General features: G+C 36.7%; 1 protein-coding gene across 3 annotated transcripts in view; it reads right to left on the bottom strand.

Moving 5' to 3' along the window:
* Positions 1–19,608, bottom strand: part of LOC111140883 (folliculin interacting protein 1) — a 156,004-nt gene that overhangs the window by 36,217 nt on the left and 100,179 nt on the right. For all 3 annotated transcript variants that reach the window (XM_022493127.1, XM_022493128.1, XM_022493129.1), the window contains 2 exons: positions 19,153–19,354; positions 15,170–15,255 (listed from right to left, as the gene is read on the bottom strand). In XM_022493127.1, coding sequence (XP_022348835.1) covers positions 15,170–15,255; positions 19,153–19,354 — 288 coding nt within the window. The remainder of the gene's footprint in view (positions 1–15,169; positions 15,256–19,152; positions 19,355–19,608) is intronic.

The raw sequence follows: 19,608 nt of genomic DNA, 5'->3' as shown, positions 1-19,608 counted from the left end.
CTAAATTCATAGTCAATAGCATTATAACTTATGCCTGAAGGAAGCTCATATGTCTTTTCTCTGTAAAGCACATCATCGTTTTCTTGCACTTTGGAACATTAGACAGCATTTCAGCAGTACACCAGGGGATGATTTTTAATAGCAAAATTACTAACCAACAGTGCAAAATGCCAGAGGGCAGAGGGCAAGACGGTGGAGGAGTAGGAGACCTAAATTTTGTCTAGTATCAGGAATTCAGCTAGATAGTTCTCAAACCATTCTGAACATTTACAAATGCAACAGGTGACCAAAGAAAAGAATAGCAGCAATTTTATGAACACAAAAGGGACCATTTTCTGGAAGGTAGGATGTGCAACGCAACAGGAAATCAAAGAAAAGAATAACAGCAATTTTATAAACAGAAGAGTGACCATTTTCTGGAAGGTAGGATGTGTAGAGAAGTGACTCTGAAGTGATATTTGGGAAGACAGACTGCAGGGGGAGAGAGCCTTCATCAGCCGGCTCCTAGCAAGTGATAGAGCAATGGAGCACAAAATTGGAACTTTTAGAAGTCTGCTCCCCTGAGGGAGGTCTCTCCCGTGGCTAAGCTAGGGAGTGGAAACCTCGCTGGGACAGTGTGGTCTCAAGACCCTCAGGTCATAGAAAGATGAGGGGTGCCTAAGTGTGGAAGAGCTCCCAAGTATCAGAGCAAAGCTGCAGCCAAGGAGAGGGCTGCCAGCTAGGGGTTGCCATAAACCATGATCTGTGGCACAGCTGGGCCACTACTCATTGAGCAGGGACCCAACAAGCAGCAGATCCAGGAGATTCCCCTTCTTCGCCCTGGGAGGAGTGGCATGGGAGTGCACTGCAGGAATTTGCTGGGTTTGGAAACTCCAGACAGGGTTGTGTGCCAGAGAAAGAAATGCTCAGACACAGGCGAGGTGAGCAAGGAGTGTGGCCGGAGGCATGATTGACTGGTTTTCTCTGAGAGCTGACGGAAGGGCACTGGCCCCAAGTTTTCGGCTCCTCTGGGGCCAGAAACTGGGAGGCCGCCATTTTCATTCTCGTCCTCCAAAGCTGTACAGAAAGCTTCCATGGAACAAAAGCTGCAAGAGCAAACCCGAGCAGATTACTTAGCCTGTCCCCAGGAAAGGGCAATGCAATTCCGCCTGGGACAAAGATATATGAGGATCACTGTAAGAGGTACCTCCACCAGAAGATCAGCAAGAACATCCAGCCAAAAGAAAGTCTATCCAGTCAATGAGAACTGCAAAACTACAGTGCTAGGGGAATACAGCACATAGAATTCATGGTTTCTTCCCCCATGATTCTTTTTTCAAAGTTAATTTTTAAATTTTTATTTTGTTCTTTTTCTATTTTCTTGAGTTGTTCAACCAACATCTTATCTTATAAATTCCTTTTTAAAAATCTTCTTTTCATTTTAATTTTTACAGTCATAGTCTATCCCTTCATCGTATTTAACTGTGTGTGTGTGTGTGTGTGTGTGTGTGTGTGTATGAAAAACCTGTATATACATTATTTTTCTTTCTTTAAAGTTTTGGAATACAGTTTCTTCTAAATGACCAAAATAAACACTGAATTCCTAAATCTAGTGTATGGCTTTGTTCAAATCTCCTGCATGATAACATTCTCTCTTTTTTTTTTTAACATTTTTTTAAAAATTGTTTTCTTTCTCCAACCAAGATCCTATCAATTTCTTTTTAAATATTTTTTAATTTTCATCTTTACAGTCATATTCCATCCTTTCATCATATTTACCCTTATTTTTATATGTATATAAGTTTCTCTTTAAAATTTTAGAACACAGTTTCTTCTAACAGAGCAAAATATACCCAAAATCTAGTGTGTAGCTCTGTTCTATTCACCGGCCTGATCATATTCTTTCTTTTTTTTTTTCTTTTTCCCTTTCTTTTCCCTCATGTTTCAGATCTCTCCTGATTTGTTTAGTGTACATTTTTCTGGGGCCATTGTTACCCTTTTAACATTTTGTTCTCTCATTCATCTCTTCTTCTATGGATATGACAACAAAATGGAAAAACTCACCTCAGAAAAAAGAATAAGAGGTGGTACTGCCAGGGACCTAATCAATATGAACATTAGTAAGATGTTGGAACTAAAGTTTAAAATAACAATTATAAAGATACTAGCTGGGCCTGAAAAAAGCATAGACGATACTAAAGAATCCCTTTCGAGAGAAATAAAAGTAGTAAAATCTAACCAAGTCGAAATCAAAAAGGCTATTAATGAGGTGCAATAAAAAATGGAGGCTTGGGGCGCCTGGGTGGCTCAGTGGGTTAAAAACTCTGCCTTCGGCTCGGGTCATGATCTCAGGGTCCTGGGATCGAGCCCCGCATTGGGATCTCTGCTAGGCAGGGAGCCTGCCTCCCCCCCTCTCTCTCTGCCTGCCTCTCTGCCTCCTTGTGATCTCTCTGTCAAATAAATAAATAAAAAATCTTAAAAAAAAAAATGGAGGCTCTGCTAGGATAAATGAGGCAGAAGAGAGAATTAGTGATCTAGAAGACCAAATGATGGAGAATAAAGAAGCTGAGAAAAAGAGGATGAAAAACTACTGCATCACGAGGGGAGAATCTGAGAGATAAGTGATACCAGAAGACAAAATATTAGAATAATGGGATCCTAAAAGAAGAAGAGAGAAGGGGGCAGAAGGTATATTGGAGCAAATTATAGCAAAGAACTTCCCTAATTTGGGGAAGGAAACAGGCATCAAAATCCCCTCAAAATTATTAAAAATAGGTCAACCCCGTCATTTAATAGTAAAACTTAAAAGTTTCAGTGAAAAAGAGAAAATCCTGGGGTGCCTGGGTGGCTCAGTGGGTTAAAGCCTCTGCCTTCAGCTCAGGTCATGATCTCAGGGTCCTGGAATCAAACCCCACATCAGGCTCTCTGCTCAGCACGGAGCCTGCTTCCCTTCCTCTCTCTCTCTACCTGCTTCTCTGCCTGCTTGTGATCTCTGTCAAATAAATAAATAAAATCTTTAAAAAAAAAGAGAGAGAGAGAGAGAGAGAGAAAATCCTGAAAGCAGCTCGGGACAAAAGGTCTGTAACCTATAAAAATAAAAACATTAGATTGGCAGCAGACCTATCCACAGAGACCTGGCGGCCCAGAAAGGACTGGCATGATATGTTCAGAGCACTAAATAAGAAAAATATGCAGCCAAGAATACTATATCCACCTAGGGTGTCAGTGGAAATAGAAAGATAGATTAAAAAGCTCCCACGACAAAAAACCAAACCAAACCAAACCAAAACAAACAAAAAAAAACCACACACACACAAAGCTAAAAGAATTTGTGAACACCAAACCAGCCCTAAGCAAATATTGAAAGGGGTCCACCAAAGCAAAGAGAGAGCCTAAAAGTAATATAGAATAGAATGGAACAGAGACAATAACAGTCTCAGTCACCTTACAGGCAATACAATGGCACAAAATGCATATCTTTCAATAGTTACCCTGAATGTAAATGGGCTAAATGCCCCAATCAAAGGCCCATCGATAATGCTGTCTCTAAGAAACTCATTTTAGACTCAAAGACACCTCCAGATTTAAAGAGAGGGGGTGTAAAACAATTTACCATGCTAACAGACATCAAAAGAAAGCTGGGATGGGAATCCTTAAAACAAATTAGATTTTAAACCAAAGACTATAATAAGAGTTTAAGAGATATCATACTTAAACGTTCTATCCATCAAGATTTAATAATTTTAAATATTTATGCCCCAAACATAGGAGCAGCAATTATGTAAGCCAATTAATAACAAAATCAAAGAAACACATCAACAATTATACAATGATAGTATGGGACTTTAACAATCCCCCCTGAAATGGACAGATCATCTAAGCAAAAGATCAAATAAAGGCTTTAAATGACACAATGGACCAGAAGGACATCACAGATACATTCAGAACATTCCATCCGAAAGCAACAGAATACCCATTCCTCTCTAGTGCACATGGAACATTCTCCAGAACAGATCACATCCTGGGTCACAAATCAGGTCTCAACTGGTACCAAAAGATTAGGATCATTCCCTGCATATTTTCTTTGAAAGAATTACTAAGACTGATAAATCCCTGGCCAGACTTATCAAAAAGAAAAGACAAAGGACCCAAATTAATAAAATCATGAATGAAAGAGGAGAGATCACAACCAACCAACCAAAGAAATACAAACAGTTATAAGATCACATTATCAGCAACTACACACCAGCAAATTGGACAATTGGGAAGAAATGGATGCATTCCTAGAGACGTATAAACGACCAAAACTGAACCAGGAAGAAAGAGAAAACCAGAACAGACCAATAAACAGTAAGGAAACTGAAGCATATTGTTAATAAAAAATCTCCCAACAAATAGGAGCCCAGGGCCAGAAGGCTTCCAGGGGAATTCTACCAAACATTTAAAGAAGAATTAATACCTAGCCTCCTGAAACTATTCCAAAAAATAGAAATGGAAGGAAAACTTCCAAACTCATTTTATGAGGCCAGCATTACCTTGATTCCAAAAACAGAAAAAGAGAATCACAGACTAATATCCCTGATGAACATGGATACAAAAATTCTCACCAAAATACTAGCCAACAGGAGCAACAGTACATTAAAAGGATTATTCACCACGACCCCGTAGGATTTACTCCTGGGTTGCAAGGTTGGTTCAACATCCACAAATCAATGTGATACATTAATGAAAGAAAGAACAAGAACCAAATGATACTCTCAATAGATGCAGAAAAAGCATCTGACAAAGTACAGCATCTCTTCTTAATTACAACTCTTCACAGTGTAGAGACAGAAGGTACATACCTCAGTATTATGAAAGCCATGTATGAAAAACCCACAACGAATAGCATTCTCAATGGGGAAAACAGAGCTTTTCCCATAAGGTCAGGAACACAGCCTTAGGGGATGCCCACTATCCCCACTGCTATTCAATGTAGTACTAGAAGTCCTAGCCTCAGCAATCCGACAACAAGAACAAATAAAAGGCATCTGAATCAGCAAAGAAGTCATCAAACGCTCACTCTTTGCAGGTGATATAATACTTTACGAGGAAATCCCAAATGACTCTACCCCCAAAACTGATTCAACTCATACAGGAATTCAGTAAAGTGTCAGGATATAAAATCAATGCACTGAAATCAGTTGCATTTCTATACACTAACTGAGACAGAGGAAGGAGAAATTAAAGAGTTGATCCCATTTACAACTGCACCCCAAACCATAAGACACCTAGAAATAAACCTAACCAAAGAGGCAAAGAATCTGTACTCAGAAAACTATAGAATATTCATGAAAAGAAATTAAGACATAAAGAAATGGAAAACCGTTCCATGCTCATGGATTGCAATAAATATTGTGAAATTGTCTGTGCTACCTAGAGCAATCTACACTCATTGCAATCTCTATCAAAATATCATCAACTTTTCTCAACAAAATGGAACAAATAATCTTAACATTTCTATGTAACTAGAAAAGACCCCGAACAGCCAAAGGAATGTTGAAAAAGAAAACCAAAGTTGGTGACATCATAATTCTGGACTTTGAGCTCTATTACAAAGCTGTAATCATCAAGACAGAACAGTACTGGTCCAAAATCAGACACCTAGATCAATGGAACAGAACAGAGTGCCCAGAAATGGACCCTTAACTCTACGGTCAACTGATCTTCGACAAAGAAGGAAAGAATGTCCAATGGAAAAAAGACAGTCTCTTCAACAAATGGTGTTGGGAAAACTGGACAACGGAAAAATGAAACTGGACCATTTTCTTACACCACACACAAAAGTAGACTGAAAATGGATGAAAGACCTAAATATGAGACAGGAATCCATGAAAATCCTTAGGAAGAACACAGGCAACAATCTTTGACTAGCAAGTTCTTCCTAGAAACATCACCAAAGGCAAGAGAAATAAGGGCGAAAATGAACTACTGAGGCTTCAACAAGATAAAAAGCTTTTGCACAGCAAAGGAAACAGTCAACAAAACCAAAAGACAACTGACAGAATGTGAGAAGATATTTGGAAATGACATACCAGATAAAGGGCTAGTCCAAAATCTGTAAAGACCTTATCAAACTCAACACCCAAAGAATAAATAATCCAATCAAGAAATGGTCAAAAGACATGAACAGACATTTCTGCAAAGACAACATCCAAATGGCCAACAGACACATGAAAAAGTGCTCAACATCACTCAGCATCAGGGAAATACGAACCAAAACCTCCATAAGATACCACCTCACACCAGTCAGAATGGCTAAAATATTAAATCAGGAATCGACAGATGTGGCGAGGATGTGGAAAAAGGGGAACCCTCCTACACTGTTGGTGGAAATGCAAGCTGGTGCAGACACTCTGGAAAACAGTATGGAAGTTCATCAAAAAGTTGAAAATAGAGCTACCATAGGATCTAGCAATCACACTACTGGGTATTTACCCCAAAGATACAAATGTAGTGATCTGATGGGGCACACGCACCCCAATGTTTATACCAGCAATGTCTGCAATATCCAAACTATGGAAAGAGCCTAGATGTCCATCAATAGAAAAACGGATAAAGAAGTTGCAGTGTATATATGTGTGTGTGTGTATACACACATACACAAATATTCTGCAGCCATCAAAAAAATGAAATCTTGCCATTTGCAATGACATGGATGGAACTAGAGGGTATTATGCTAGACAAAATAAGTCAGTCAGAGAAAAAGAATTATCATATGATCTTGCTGCTATGAGGAATTTGAGAAATAGGACAGAGATCAGAGGGGAAGGGAGGAAAAAATGAAACAAGGTGAAGCCAGAGAGGGAGACAAACCATAAGAGACTCTTAATCTTAGGAAACAAACTGAGGGTTGCTGGAGAGGATGGGGTGGGAGGGATGCCATGGCTGAGTGATGGACACTGGGGAGGGTATGTGCTATGGTGAGTGCCATGAATTGTATAAGACTGATGAATCACAGACCTGTATCCCTGAAACAAACAATCTATTATATGTTAATAAAAAATAAATAAATAAAAGCAATCTTAAACAACAAAAAAGTGTAAAGTGTGAAAAGAAACCCAGCCACAAAATACATTTCAGTCGGATACTTGTTAACAGAGTAAGTTCTGAAACAAGAAGGCAGAGCACTGTTTTTTTCAACTCATCTAGAAATGTATCCGGCTATTCCAATTTTTCACTGCTCTGCACTTGTTACAAATGATCATAAAATCACTGTGAGCATAGTTTGAGGCTATAAATAAATTTCAGCAAGTAGGTGAATTCACAAATACACAAACTGTACATAATGAGGATCAAATGTATATATTGAAGTACTTCTACTGACAGACCTTTAAAGTTTATAAAGTATTTAAGTTTTATTTATTTATGGGGGAGGGCAGAGGGACAGGGAGAAGCAGACTCCCCACTGAGGGTGGAGCCTGACAGGGGGCTCAATCCCATGTCACACCCTGAAATCACACCCTGAAGTAAAGTGAGACATTTAACCCACTGAGCCACCCAGGCGCCCCTTAAAAAGTATTTTTAAGATTATGTAAGAAAGCTTAACTGACTTAGTCTTTCATATCTGTATAGTAACTGAAGTAAAATAATCAAACTAGTATAAAAGGAAAGGTACACAATCACACATTTGCAATGATTTTATAACTCATACATACTGTAAATTCAGGCAATATTAAAATTCTAAAGCTAGGCCATATAGATTACCTAATAACATGCCAATTAATTCATAGGTATTCTACTAGGAATGAATTTTATGACAATATTTACTATGCTGGTAACCTCAGCTGGATCTATGATGACAGTTTCCTCAGACCTCAAATAGGGACACTTGGCCTTTTTCCACAACGTCTGTGACTGCAGAGAAGAAACTATCAATCCAATAACGGAAAGTAACATTTCCAAGTGCACGGGCAAGTATTGACTGCTTTGTAATACTGCAAAATGTGAAACTCAGAATACTGCAGAATTCTTTAAGGCATATAAGCAAAAAGAATTATTCAAACACATATTTGTAATAATTCCAGTCTAAAGTCAACTGAACAATACAAATAAAACAATAAAAAATTTAAAATATTATTAACAAAATACCCAATCATTCATAGCACATTTCTTTTAAAGTTATCCACTTGAGGAAAAGCAAACCTCTTAAGAATCTTTGGTTGAACTTTCAGGGAAACTACAGATTAAATTTAGAAATTGAAAAGATTAGGGGCGCCTGGGTGGCTCAGTGGGTTAAAGCCTCTGCCTTCAGCTCAGGTCATGATCCCAGGGTCCTGGGATCGAGCCCCACATCGGGCTCTCTGCTCTGCAGGGAGCCTGCTTCCTCCTCTCTCTCTCTGCCTGTCTCTCTGCTTACTTGTGATCTCTGTCTGTCAAATAAATAAATAAAATCTTTAAAAAAAAAAAAAAAAAGAAAGAAAAAGAAATTGAAAAGATTAAAACTTTTCATACTTCTCAAAACCACTCATTTCCATGACAAAGGCATAGTTTATAGGTATCTCAAAGAGAAATCACTCTAGAATTCTTTTTCTGGGTTATGCAGTTAAAGTAAAACTTTCCAGCTATGTAAATACAGACGAACTAGGCTACAAGGGAATGTGTGAAGAGCAAAGCTGTCATAAACTATGAGAAATACATAAAAAACCACTGTACCCAGCTAATAATGTTTTAACTTAATATGGTATTAGGTTCAACATGTCTTGGTTCCAATGAAACATAAGAACTTTTCCCACTGCATATAATCTCTCTGAAGAATTTCTAAGCCCAGAAACTCATTATTTCAAAGTAAAATTATTCTCAAATGCTGACTCGGACATCCTCTCTCAGGGCTGTACAGCTGAAACTGCTGTACAATGCAGGATAGCAAGTATACCTAGCATTGTAGTAGTATAGGTTTGGCAATTTTTCTCCTTGAAAACAGTTTAAGCTAGTAATTCCCAAACAGACTGTGAAATAAAAATGCAAGGCTCTAGACCTCTAGGAGTTTGGGAAACAGTTTTCATTATGTTTGCCTGGTTATTAGCTCAGCACCATATTTTTCTTTGTAATCAGTGGTATTTAATATAATTTAACTTCCAAACAAAATCAATTTGAGTTTTAACTAAATGGAAGTATTCCAATTCTATTTCAATTCAGTGTACTCTTACATAAAAATATTGATTAAAAAATATCTGAACTTCCAATCCTAGCCAAAATGTAAAGAGCCTGGAAGTCATCTCATCACTTTACTCAAAAGAAAAAGGCTGAACAAACTGAAAATCAATGACTTTTCTTAGCTACATCACAGAATTGAGGTCTGAGGGTAAAACATCACCCCTAAAACTAAACAAGAATCATAGCTAAGACCACCTTTCCTGAAGCAAATGCTTCTGTAACTGGTAGGCCAATAACTGGTAGGAACACTTAAAAAGTAACTGATGAATTTGGTGGCACAATAAATATGAACTACCACTGAATGATTAAAAAACTCCTTGGGGGGCTGCCTGGGTGGCTCAGTGGGTTAAGTCTCTGCCTTTCAGCTCAGGTCATGATCTCAGGGTCCCAGGATCGAGGCCCACATCGGGCTCTCTGCTAGGCAGGGAACCTGCTTCCTGCTCTCTCTCTTTCTCTCTCTCTCTCTACTTGTGATCTCTGTCAAATAAATAAAATCTTAAAAAAAAAAAAAAAAAACCTCCTTGGGTACCAGTCTTAGGAAGACTGCCACACTTTAAGGGAGTACCATCAGATTTCCACAATGAGGATCAAAGAAACATCCTTTTGTGTTTCAGATAGGGAGGAATTCTAACAATTTTTAAGTACACCGAGGGCATTCTCCAAAACAAACATCTGCCCTCCAAGAGTCCAAGTCCAACTATACTAGCGTCTTATCTGACCTAAGAAATGGGCATTTAGACAACTCAATTGTTACTGGCCTTCCACAATCATGTATTAGGAGCAAAATAAAGACCAAGAAACCCTTCTGAAGGTCAAAATCCAGGAATTCAAGCTCATTAAAAAAAACTACGATTTGATCACAAGATTATAGAATACTTCCTCCCCCATGCCCAACACCTCACCACCGGACCATTTCAACAAAATACTGCTAAAAGACAATAAAAACACAGTCTGAAGAAACAAAGCATCAGAATCAAACTCAGATTTAAGACACAGATTTTTATTATCAGATAAGGAAATAACCATGATTGCTATGTAAATGGTTCTAAATGTACAGCTCTAAATATACTAAATAAAGTAGATTAACATGTAAGACCATATAAGCAATGTAAGCAAAGAGATGGAAAGAGATGGAAATATTTTGAACTAAAAGAAGATTCGATTTAACAAAATTTGTGGTATGGAACAAAAGCAGTGCATATAGGGTAATTTACAGAACTTAATGCATATATTCAAGAAGAAGAAACATCTGAAAACAATTTTGGGAAACGAGAGAAAGATGAGCAACATAAACCTAAAGCAAGTAGAAGAAAAGAAGTATTAAAAATTAGATCAGAGGGACGCCTGGGTGGCTCAGTGGGTTAAGCCGCTGCCTTCGGCTCAGGTCATGATCCCAGCGTCCTGGGATCGAGTCCCACATCGGGCTCCTTGCTCAGCAGGGAGCCTGCTTCTCCCTCTGTCTCTGCCTGCCACTCTATCTGCTTGTGCTCACTCTCACTCTCTCTCTCTCTCTGACAAATAAATAAATAAAATCTTTAAAAAAAAAAAAATTAGATCAGGAATCACTGGAATTGAAAAGAGAATATCAACAGATTAAAAGTCAACAAGACTAAACCTAATTCTTTGAAAAGATAAATAAAAGTAATAAACTTCTATCCAACATAAGCAAGAAAAAAGAGAAATGACACAAATTACTGACACAAGAAATGAAAGATGGGTCATTACTACTAAGTGATAAACAATTACAGGATAATTAAGCAAAAATAAATCCTATGGCCACCAATTTATTGACTCTAATGGTCCCTGAGAGACAGAGAAGTACCAAAAATTATATAAGACAAAGATAACCTGGAGAGTCCTATACTTATTTAAAAAATTAAATCAGTAATTAATAACTCTCATCAAACTAGAAATAAAGAAGACTTTTTTTTTTTTAAGACTTTGTTTACTTGAAAGAGAGAGAGCACAAAGGGAGAAGGAGAAGCAGAACCCTGCTGAGGGATACTAGGATCAGAACCCAAGTGGAAGGCAAACACTTAACCAACTGAGCCACACACAGGCACCCCGAAGGAAACTTCTTTACCTTGATAAAGGCTATCTACAACAAGTTACCATTAATACCATGCTTAATCGTGAGGAACTTGAAGTTTTCCCACTAAAATACGGTACAAGGGAGGGGCGCCTGGGTGGCTCAGCTGCTTGAGAGTTGTACTCTTGATTTTGCCTCAAGTCACAGTATCAGGGTTGTGAGATCAGGCCCCTGTTGAAGGTCTCTGTGCTGGGTATAGGGATTACTTAAGATCCTCTCTACCTCTCCCTCTACACCCCCACCCTGAAATGCTCATGCTCTATTTAAAAAAAAAAAAGGAAAGGATAGGAGAGGAAGAGGGGAAGCAGGGAAGGGAAGAAGGGAGGGAAGAAGGAGAATAGGGGAGAGGAGGGGAAGCAGGGAGGGGATGGGGAAGGGCAGGGAAGGGAGGAGAAGGAGAAAGGAAGGGAACGGAAGAAAAAACCAACACCCAAAACTCTGCTGGAATTAACAAGTGATTACAGCAAGGTCACAGCTAAGGTTACTATACAAAGGTCAGGGACACATGGATGGACCTAGAGAGTGTTAGGCAAAATGAAATAAATCAGAAAAGTATGCATGATTTCACTTATAAGTAAAATCTAAAAAAAAAAAAATAATAAATGAACAGACAGAAACAAACTCATAAATAGAAAATAAACTGGTGGTTGCCACAGAGGGGAGATGCCACATGTGGGGAGATGGTTGAAATAGGTGAAGTGGTTAAGAAGAGCCAATTTAAAGTTACAAATAAAAAGGTCTCAAAGATGAAAAGTACAGCATAGGAGTATAGCCAATAATATTGCTGATAGCATTGATGTGACTACCTTATCATGGTGAACAGTGAGTAATATGTAGAACTGTCATATCATGATGATGTACACATGAAACTAATGTAACACTGGATGTCAACTATACTTCAAAAAATATATACACATATATACAAAAGTTCATTGCTTTCTTATATCCCAGCAACAAACAGTTGAAATTTGAAATTATAAACACAGTATCATTTATGTTAATACCAAAAAAACCCTCACCCTGAAATACTTAGGTAATAATCTTTAAAAATGTACAAGATCTGGAGCATCTGGTTGGGTCAGTCAGTTAAGTACCCAATTCATGATTCTGGCTTGGGTCATGAGATCAAGCCCTGTGTCAGGGTTAGGCACTGGGACGTAGAGTGTGCTTAAAATTCTCTCTTTTCCTCTGCCCCTCTCTCCTCCCCATCAAAAGTATAAGATCTATAGAAAAAAAAGAAACATAAAAAAACTCTGATTTAAGGAATTAAAGAATACCTAAATAAATGGAGAGATATTCCCTGTTCATGTATAGGAAGACTCTATTGCTAAGATGCCACTTTTTCCCAATATGACCTAGAAATTCAATACAATCTCAATCAAAATCACAGTGAGTTATTTTGCAGATATTAACAAAGTGATTCTAAAGTTTATATGAAGAGGCAAAAAGACGCATAATAACCAACATAAAATGAAGGGGAAGAACAGAGTTGGAGGGCTCCTACTACCTAACTTTAAGAACTACTGTGGAGCACCTGGGCAGCTTGAACAGTTAAGTGTCCAACTCTTGATTTCGGATCAGGTCATGATCTCAGTCAAGGTTGTGAGATGGAGCCCCGCGTCCAGCTCAGCACTCAGCACACAGTCAGCTTGAGATTCTCTCAATCCCTCTCCCCCTAACCCCCCCAATTATGTGCACACATGGCATGTGTGCGCGTGCTCTCGCTTTAAAATAAAATAAATAAATCTTTTTAAAAAATTGTTCTAAATTCCATCAAGAAATGCTGAGGGAATAATTTTTATTTTCCATATACTTCATCTTTAAGAAACATTTATTATAATGTTTTAATTATAAACAGCACCTGAAAGATAACAATTTGAATTCTTTTTTATTTTTTAATTAACATGTAATGTATTATTAGCCCCAGGGGCACAGGTCTGTGAATCGTCAGGTTTACACACTTCACAGCACTCACCATAGCACATACCCTCCCCAATGTCCATAACCCCACCACCCTCTCCCTACATCCCCCCACCCCCGCAACCCTCAGTTTGTTTTGTGAGATTAAGAGTCTCTTATGGTTTGTCTCCCTCCTGATCCCATCTTGTTTCATTTATTCTTTTCCTACCCCCCAAACCCCCCACGTTCCATCTCCACTTCCTCATATCAGGGAGATCATATGATAGTTGTCTTTCTCCAAACAATCTGAATTCTTAAGGTACAGGTATGAACAAATTATGAATAATTCTACATATAATTCATATATAAAGAGCAATGATGCCAATGAACTGAAGAAACACACTGATTAAAAATACTTTATTACTGAATTAGTATTCAGTGCATGTAGTTTCAGTGTTGCAAGATGAAAAAGTTCTGGAGTTTTGTAATAAAATTTAACACTACTGAACTGTACACTTAAAAATGGTTAAGACGTTAAATTTAATGTTATGTGGGTATTTTTACAACTATAAAAAAATTTTAATACTTTATTACAGTATTTGTTAGTATGGTTCATTCAGTAACATAGGATAGGCCTGAAGTTAACATGCTAAAATATAAAAATAGCAGAAACATCAGTTCCAATATAATTTGCATTTGTGCAAATTATTTCCTTCCAAGACCAAAAACGAAAAACTGATTTCTCTAATTTGTTTTTCTATTCCCCTCATCACTGAGTTTACTGAACAAAAATGGAAGATTTTTTTTTTTAAAGATTTTATTTATTTATTTGACAGAGATCACAAGTAGGCAGAGAGGCAGACAGAGAAAGAGAGAGGAGGAAGCAGGCTCCCCGCTGAGCAGAGAGCCGGATGCGGGGCTCGATCCCAGGACCCTGGGATCATGACCTGAGCCGAAGGCAGAGGCTTTTAACCCACTGAGCCACCCAGGCGCCCCAAAAATGGAAGATTTTTAAGCTTACTTTTAATACCTTTATCCTAAAAATTATAGTAAATAAAAGGTGAATGACTAGTAAATTTTATCTTTCTCAATAATTGAGTCCAGTGGATAATTATTACACAATAGCCACAAAGTAAACGTTTTCAACTTAAATAAATTAAAAACATGATAAAATACTCCATATTGGTTAGGTTATTTTTAACCATGCAATTTCCACTTAATACTTCTCTATAACTCAATTTCAAAAATCACACAGAACATTATTGAGGCAATACAGTCTCTCATTTTGAGAGAAGTTAAAAAAAAAAAAAAAGACACCAGATTTACTTCCACTGTGGTTTATCTAACATAGTATGAGGAAAATGAAAAATAAAAAACAAGCAAAGTTGAAAACAAACATAGGTTTTCCCTTACTGTCAAATTTACTAGACACCCCACTCCTTAGTCATCTCCATTAACAAAAGATGTGTGTGTATCCGTGTGTGTCTGAGTGTCTGGTTGTGTATGACATGCCTAAAGTTTCATCATAACAATCCTGAAATAGTACAAGCTAAAACAGACTCTCAATCCAAAATGTAACAGTCCATTTAAAGAAACAATCCAGCAGATCTCTGCCCCAATATGGGACCACAACAAATACGTAGCCCGTTTTTCTAAAAAATGAGATACATAAACTACTGGTAATAATAAACCTTAAGTGGTACACTTAACCCAAGAGAGAGGACAAAGCATGTTTCTGGGGAACAAGGGTCTCCCTCCTCTAGTCATATTTGTTTCTGTAATGCTTTGGTACTAAAACCATGCCCCCTGATGAATCCCAAATATGCTTGAATCCCTAAAACAAGTGATACTTAATAACAGAAGCCAGTGGCCTAGTGAATTATACCTTCTCTTGTCCGTGGGACCAAGAAATTTAAATAATTTTATCAGAAAAACCTAAAAAAAAATAAATCTTCCTGTGTACACTACTAGACAACTCTAAATTATGAAAAGCTAGAGAATATGTACCTGAATTCATTTAGGGCATCAACTATTCGATTATATGCCAAACTCCTCTGATTGGCATCAGCTGATCTCCGGCTCATTTTCATAGCCTTGGAAGCAATGAAATAGTTAATTCTTACACTGATCACAAGCAAAAAATGGGAGAAAAAAAAAGTGAAGGACAAAATCACTTATTTCCACAACACTCTACCATCATGTAAAGAAGGTACATACATTTACAGAGGCTTTCTTTTTTGCACCTTTGATCATTAACAGTTATAACAAAATTCAAATTTTTTAAATGTTAAATCTCTTACTGAAACTGTCAAATGGCAGAATACTAACATTAAAAAAAAAAACTGATATTAACAGTTTCTGGGTTACATAAAACTACCATTTTCTGTTTTTGTTTTTGTTTTTTTTAACATACAGAGCAAGATACAATAACTCAGTAACAATGGCATTTTCATCTAGCATTTTCACAGAGAATAGCTCGTTAAGTAAACCTTTTTAAAAATCTAAAACATCAGGATTCTACTGAAAAGTATCTCAAGCTATTAATAATATTTTCTTTATTAAAAACATATTTAGCCAAGGTTGAGAGGCTTTGCTTTAGAGAGACAAAAAGTGGATCAGGATTAGGATGTGAATGTCAAAAAGAACTTTTTTAAGACATTTTAAAGAGAACGGATTTCTGCATTACTTATGTAATTAAAAATCAATTTAAAAAATTTTAAACATATATTTCAGAGATCAGACTACTTTAAGGCCAGAAATCATGTTCATGCACCTCTAAAAGCTTCATAAGGTAAATGCGAAACTTTATGTTTTCATAAACTGTTGAGATTCCCAATTTATTAAAAAAAAAAAAAAAGGAGTGAATATTCTTTAGCTAGAACTAAACACTAATCTTAACTTTATCAGCAGTAAAAATGTACAATTACAGTATAGATCTCAAAAGGTGACACAAGCTTCAAAATAATTCCCAAGGTACCGAGAAACAAAATCCATATATTTTCATTTAAAAAAAAAACAAATAAATGATACTGTCAAAACTGACCCTAAAAGAAAACTTCTCTGGATGGTCCACTGTTTACGATATTCTATCACTAATTAACAGCTATAGAACTTTAAAAATTAAGTTCTGTTTATTTATATAGATACTCATCCATTAAGCTTTATCTTTCAGCTATAGTAACAAAATGAGATTTTAAACTTGCTGAACAAATACTGAAACAACTATAAAGACTGCAATGTATGCTTTTTGGTTATAAAATGGTCAAAGCATTAAAACATGTAAAAAGTAATCTATAATGAGTTCTATACTGCCTGAATATTTCAAATTTTATACAAAACTTCAAACCATTCTCCCAGTAACTCAAAATGTCAGTTCATTCGCAGCTAAATATTATGTGTATTGACTTCGGCAACATTGATTACAAAAACGGACAGCTGCCAACTGAAGAAAATGTCACCAAGGTCTAACTTCTGAAAAAAGCAAAAATGGCCATTACTCATTTGTTCAAGTAAAGATGTACTGCTAATGATCTATTTGTCCTCTGACGATTTAACGTAAATAACAAACATCAGTGTACTCTCTAGAGGCAGAGGAGACTTAGTTACTGCTGGGTTACCAAAATGCATCCTGTTTTCAAGACCATTCTAATTGGTCTTCCTCTCCCTAGCCTTCTGAATTCTACTCTCTTAAAAAAAAAACATACTGCTAAATTAATCTTCCGAAAGCACAATTTGGAGACGGCTTTAACAACAAAGTCAAAACTTCTGGCTAGCATTCTAGATTCTTTGTGGTCGGTTCTCATAAATTCTGTCAACCATACCACGCACTACCCCTCTTCTATCCTTTCCCTTCTGTATACTGTCAATGGAATTAAGAATTTAGTTATTCCCAATGATTTGTTACTTTAACTTCCTGGGAATCTCTTAAAAATAATAGGGAAACTTCACCACGGTATTAATTACAGTGTAGTTATAATTATGAAAGAGTAAAAATGACTTAATAGAAAAACTGTTACTTGAGGAAATCCTCTCAAATATATTTAAGAACAATTTACAATGACATGAGAAGTGTATATGTTAACAATGATGAGTTTTTAAAAATAGGCACATAATTAAAATAATATGGACACAGAACAATCCCAATCGAGTAAAAATAAAATATACATAGAAAAGGCCTGGGAAGACTTTAAGCAAAATGTTACAGAGTTATTTTTGGGTGGCAAGTATATCAATTTTCTTGCTATTCAGCTATATCCAATTTTCAAAGCTTTAAGTTTAAAAAATCCTACATATCCTTTAAGATCCAGTCCAAATGTGACATCTTCTCAAAAGGAAGTCCTCTTCTTTTCCTATGAGCTTGTCTTTTTTAGTTATTCTTATGTTCTATCTTATATTCATAATTTTCTTACTTGTATATAAATTTATCATATCCACTATCAGCAGCATGAGACACAACTATTACTCTTACATTCTTAAATCTTTCTCTTCATTTGGCTCCCCTCAAAAAAGTATTCTCTCTTGTTTTTCCTATTACTTGAATGGCCAATTCCATTCCTCTCTGCAGTTCTTTCTCAACTCTTCAAATTTTAACTGCTGAAATGCTCCACAGATCAAGTGTAGGATCTCCTCTCCTTTCTTCTATTCCTCAGTTTCATGTCTTTAAATATCATCAATGCACTGATGACTATCTAGCCTGGTCTCCTAAACTCTAGACTCATATAACCACTTAGATGTCCAAAAGGCCTTTCAAACAAATACCTGACTTTCCTCTACCCAACCTGTTCCATCTTACTACTGGCAACTCCATCCTTCTTACTGCTCAAGTGAAAAATCTCAAGCCAACCTGTACTGTTCTCTTTCTCATACACGCCAATTGAGTCCATCAACTAATCTCATTAGCTCTATTTTCAAAACATACCCAGAATCCAACCACTACTCATCAATTCTATCACCTAACTGGTTTGAGTATCCAACATCTCTCACTGGATCACTGCAATAGTCTCCTATTTTGGTCCCATAGCATCCACCTTTGCCTCTAGAAGTCTATTCTTCATAAGCAGTAGGAGTGAGCCTCATAAATACTCTCATTCCTCTACTTGAAACTCTTCAATGGTTTCCCATTTTAAGAGTAAATGCCAGTGCCCTTGCGATGGTATCCTAAAAGTGTGTACATAATCTGAAGTTACTTCTAAACCAGCCACTTTGGCCTCCTTACTTTGCTCAAGCATCAGGGTTACTCCTGACACAGGCCTTTGCCCCTGCCTAGAAAGTTCTTCCCTCATATAGTTGCATCTCACTTCTTCCATATCTATGGATCAAATGTCATTCTATCAGGAACCATCATGACTAGGCAACAAAAATCAGAATGTCTCCATCCAGCATTCCTTATAAACCCATTTTATTTTTCTCCACAACATTTATTATCATCAAAAATCATATATTTGGGGCACCTAGGTGGCTTAATTGGTTAAGTGTCTGACTCTTGATTTTGGCTCAGGTCATGATCTCAGGGTCATGAGACAGAGCCCTGCATGAGGTTCTGTGCTGGATGTGGAGCCTGCTTAACATTCTCTCTCTCCCTCTTCCTCTGCCTTTCTCTCTGCTTGTGCATGCATGCTCTCTCTCAAAAAAAAAAAAAAAAAAAAAAAAGTAAAAATAAAAATAATCATAATCATAAAATAAAACTTATATATTCATTTGTTTATTTGCTGCCTCATGAGGTCTAGAGTGTTGCTTTTTTCCCATATTACCTACACTTGCTAGAATAGTGCTTGCCATGAATGGATGAATGACTTTGTAACATATATTAGGCAGTAAGCTCCTTGAAAAGAGCTGAAGTCTATTTTGCATCTCCAGAGCACTTTGTAGGGTACTTGCAACTGTGGCTGTTAATTTTTCTGCCAAATGAATAAACATAATACTAAATAAGGAGAATAAGATTCAGAGGAAAATAAAGGACATAAACAAACCAACAACATGACTGTGCTTACCTGTTCTATTGCACTCTTTAGTTTGTTCATGTGGCTTTCAAAGAGAGGAAAATGTGAAAAAAAGAATTCATTAAATTTGTTATTTTCATCTTCATCTTTGGATAATGAAAAGATTACCCCAATTGCAATCTTCTTTTTTCTCACAATTCCTGGGTTAGGGCCACAGCTTTCATCTGACAGATTAAAGCTTTCTTCTATAGACCTTAAAAATAAAATTTTTTTAATTAAAAAAATACAAAAATAATTAAATTCATAGTTTGAGTCCTTGCTAATTAAATGTAGACTAAGTATCTTTTTCTGTTTTATCAAGTAAATCTAAAAATGCATATCAACTGTTATCTCATTTAGCAATCTACTGGCTTTTCTTTCATACTCACATTTTTATAAGAAATTTTAACAGAGAGTCAGATTGGGAACATTTTTGTTCAATTAGAAGTCACTAAAAAAAGGAGAAAA

Source organism: Enhydra lutris, unplaced genomic scaffold (genome assembly GCF_002288905.1).
Source record: "Enhydra lutris kenyoni isolate GAN:26980312 unplaced genomic scaffold, ASM228890v2 scaffoldscaffold5, whole genome shotgun sequence".
Lineage (NCBI taxonomy): Eukaryota > Metazoa > Chordata > Mammalia > Carnivora > Mustelidae > Enhydra > Enhydra lutris.
The sequence above is the reverse complement of the archived record's forward strand: the minus strand, read 5'-3'. Positions and strand labels throughout refer to the sequence as shown.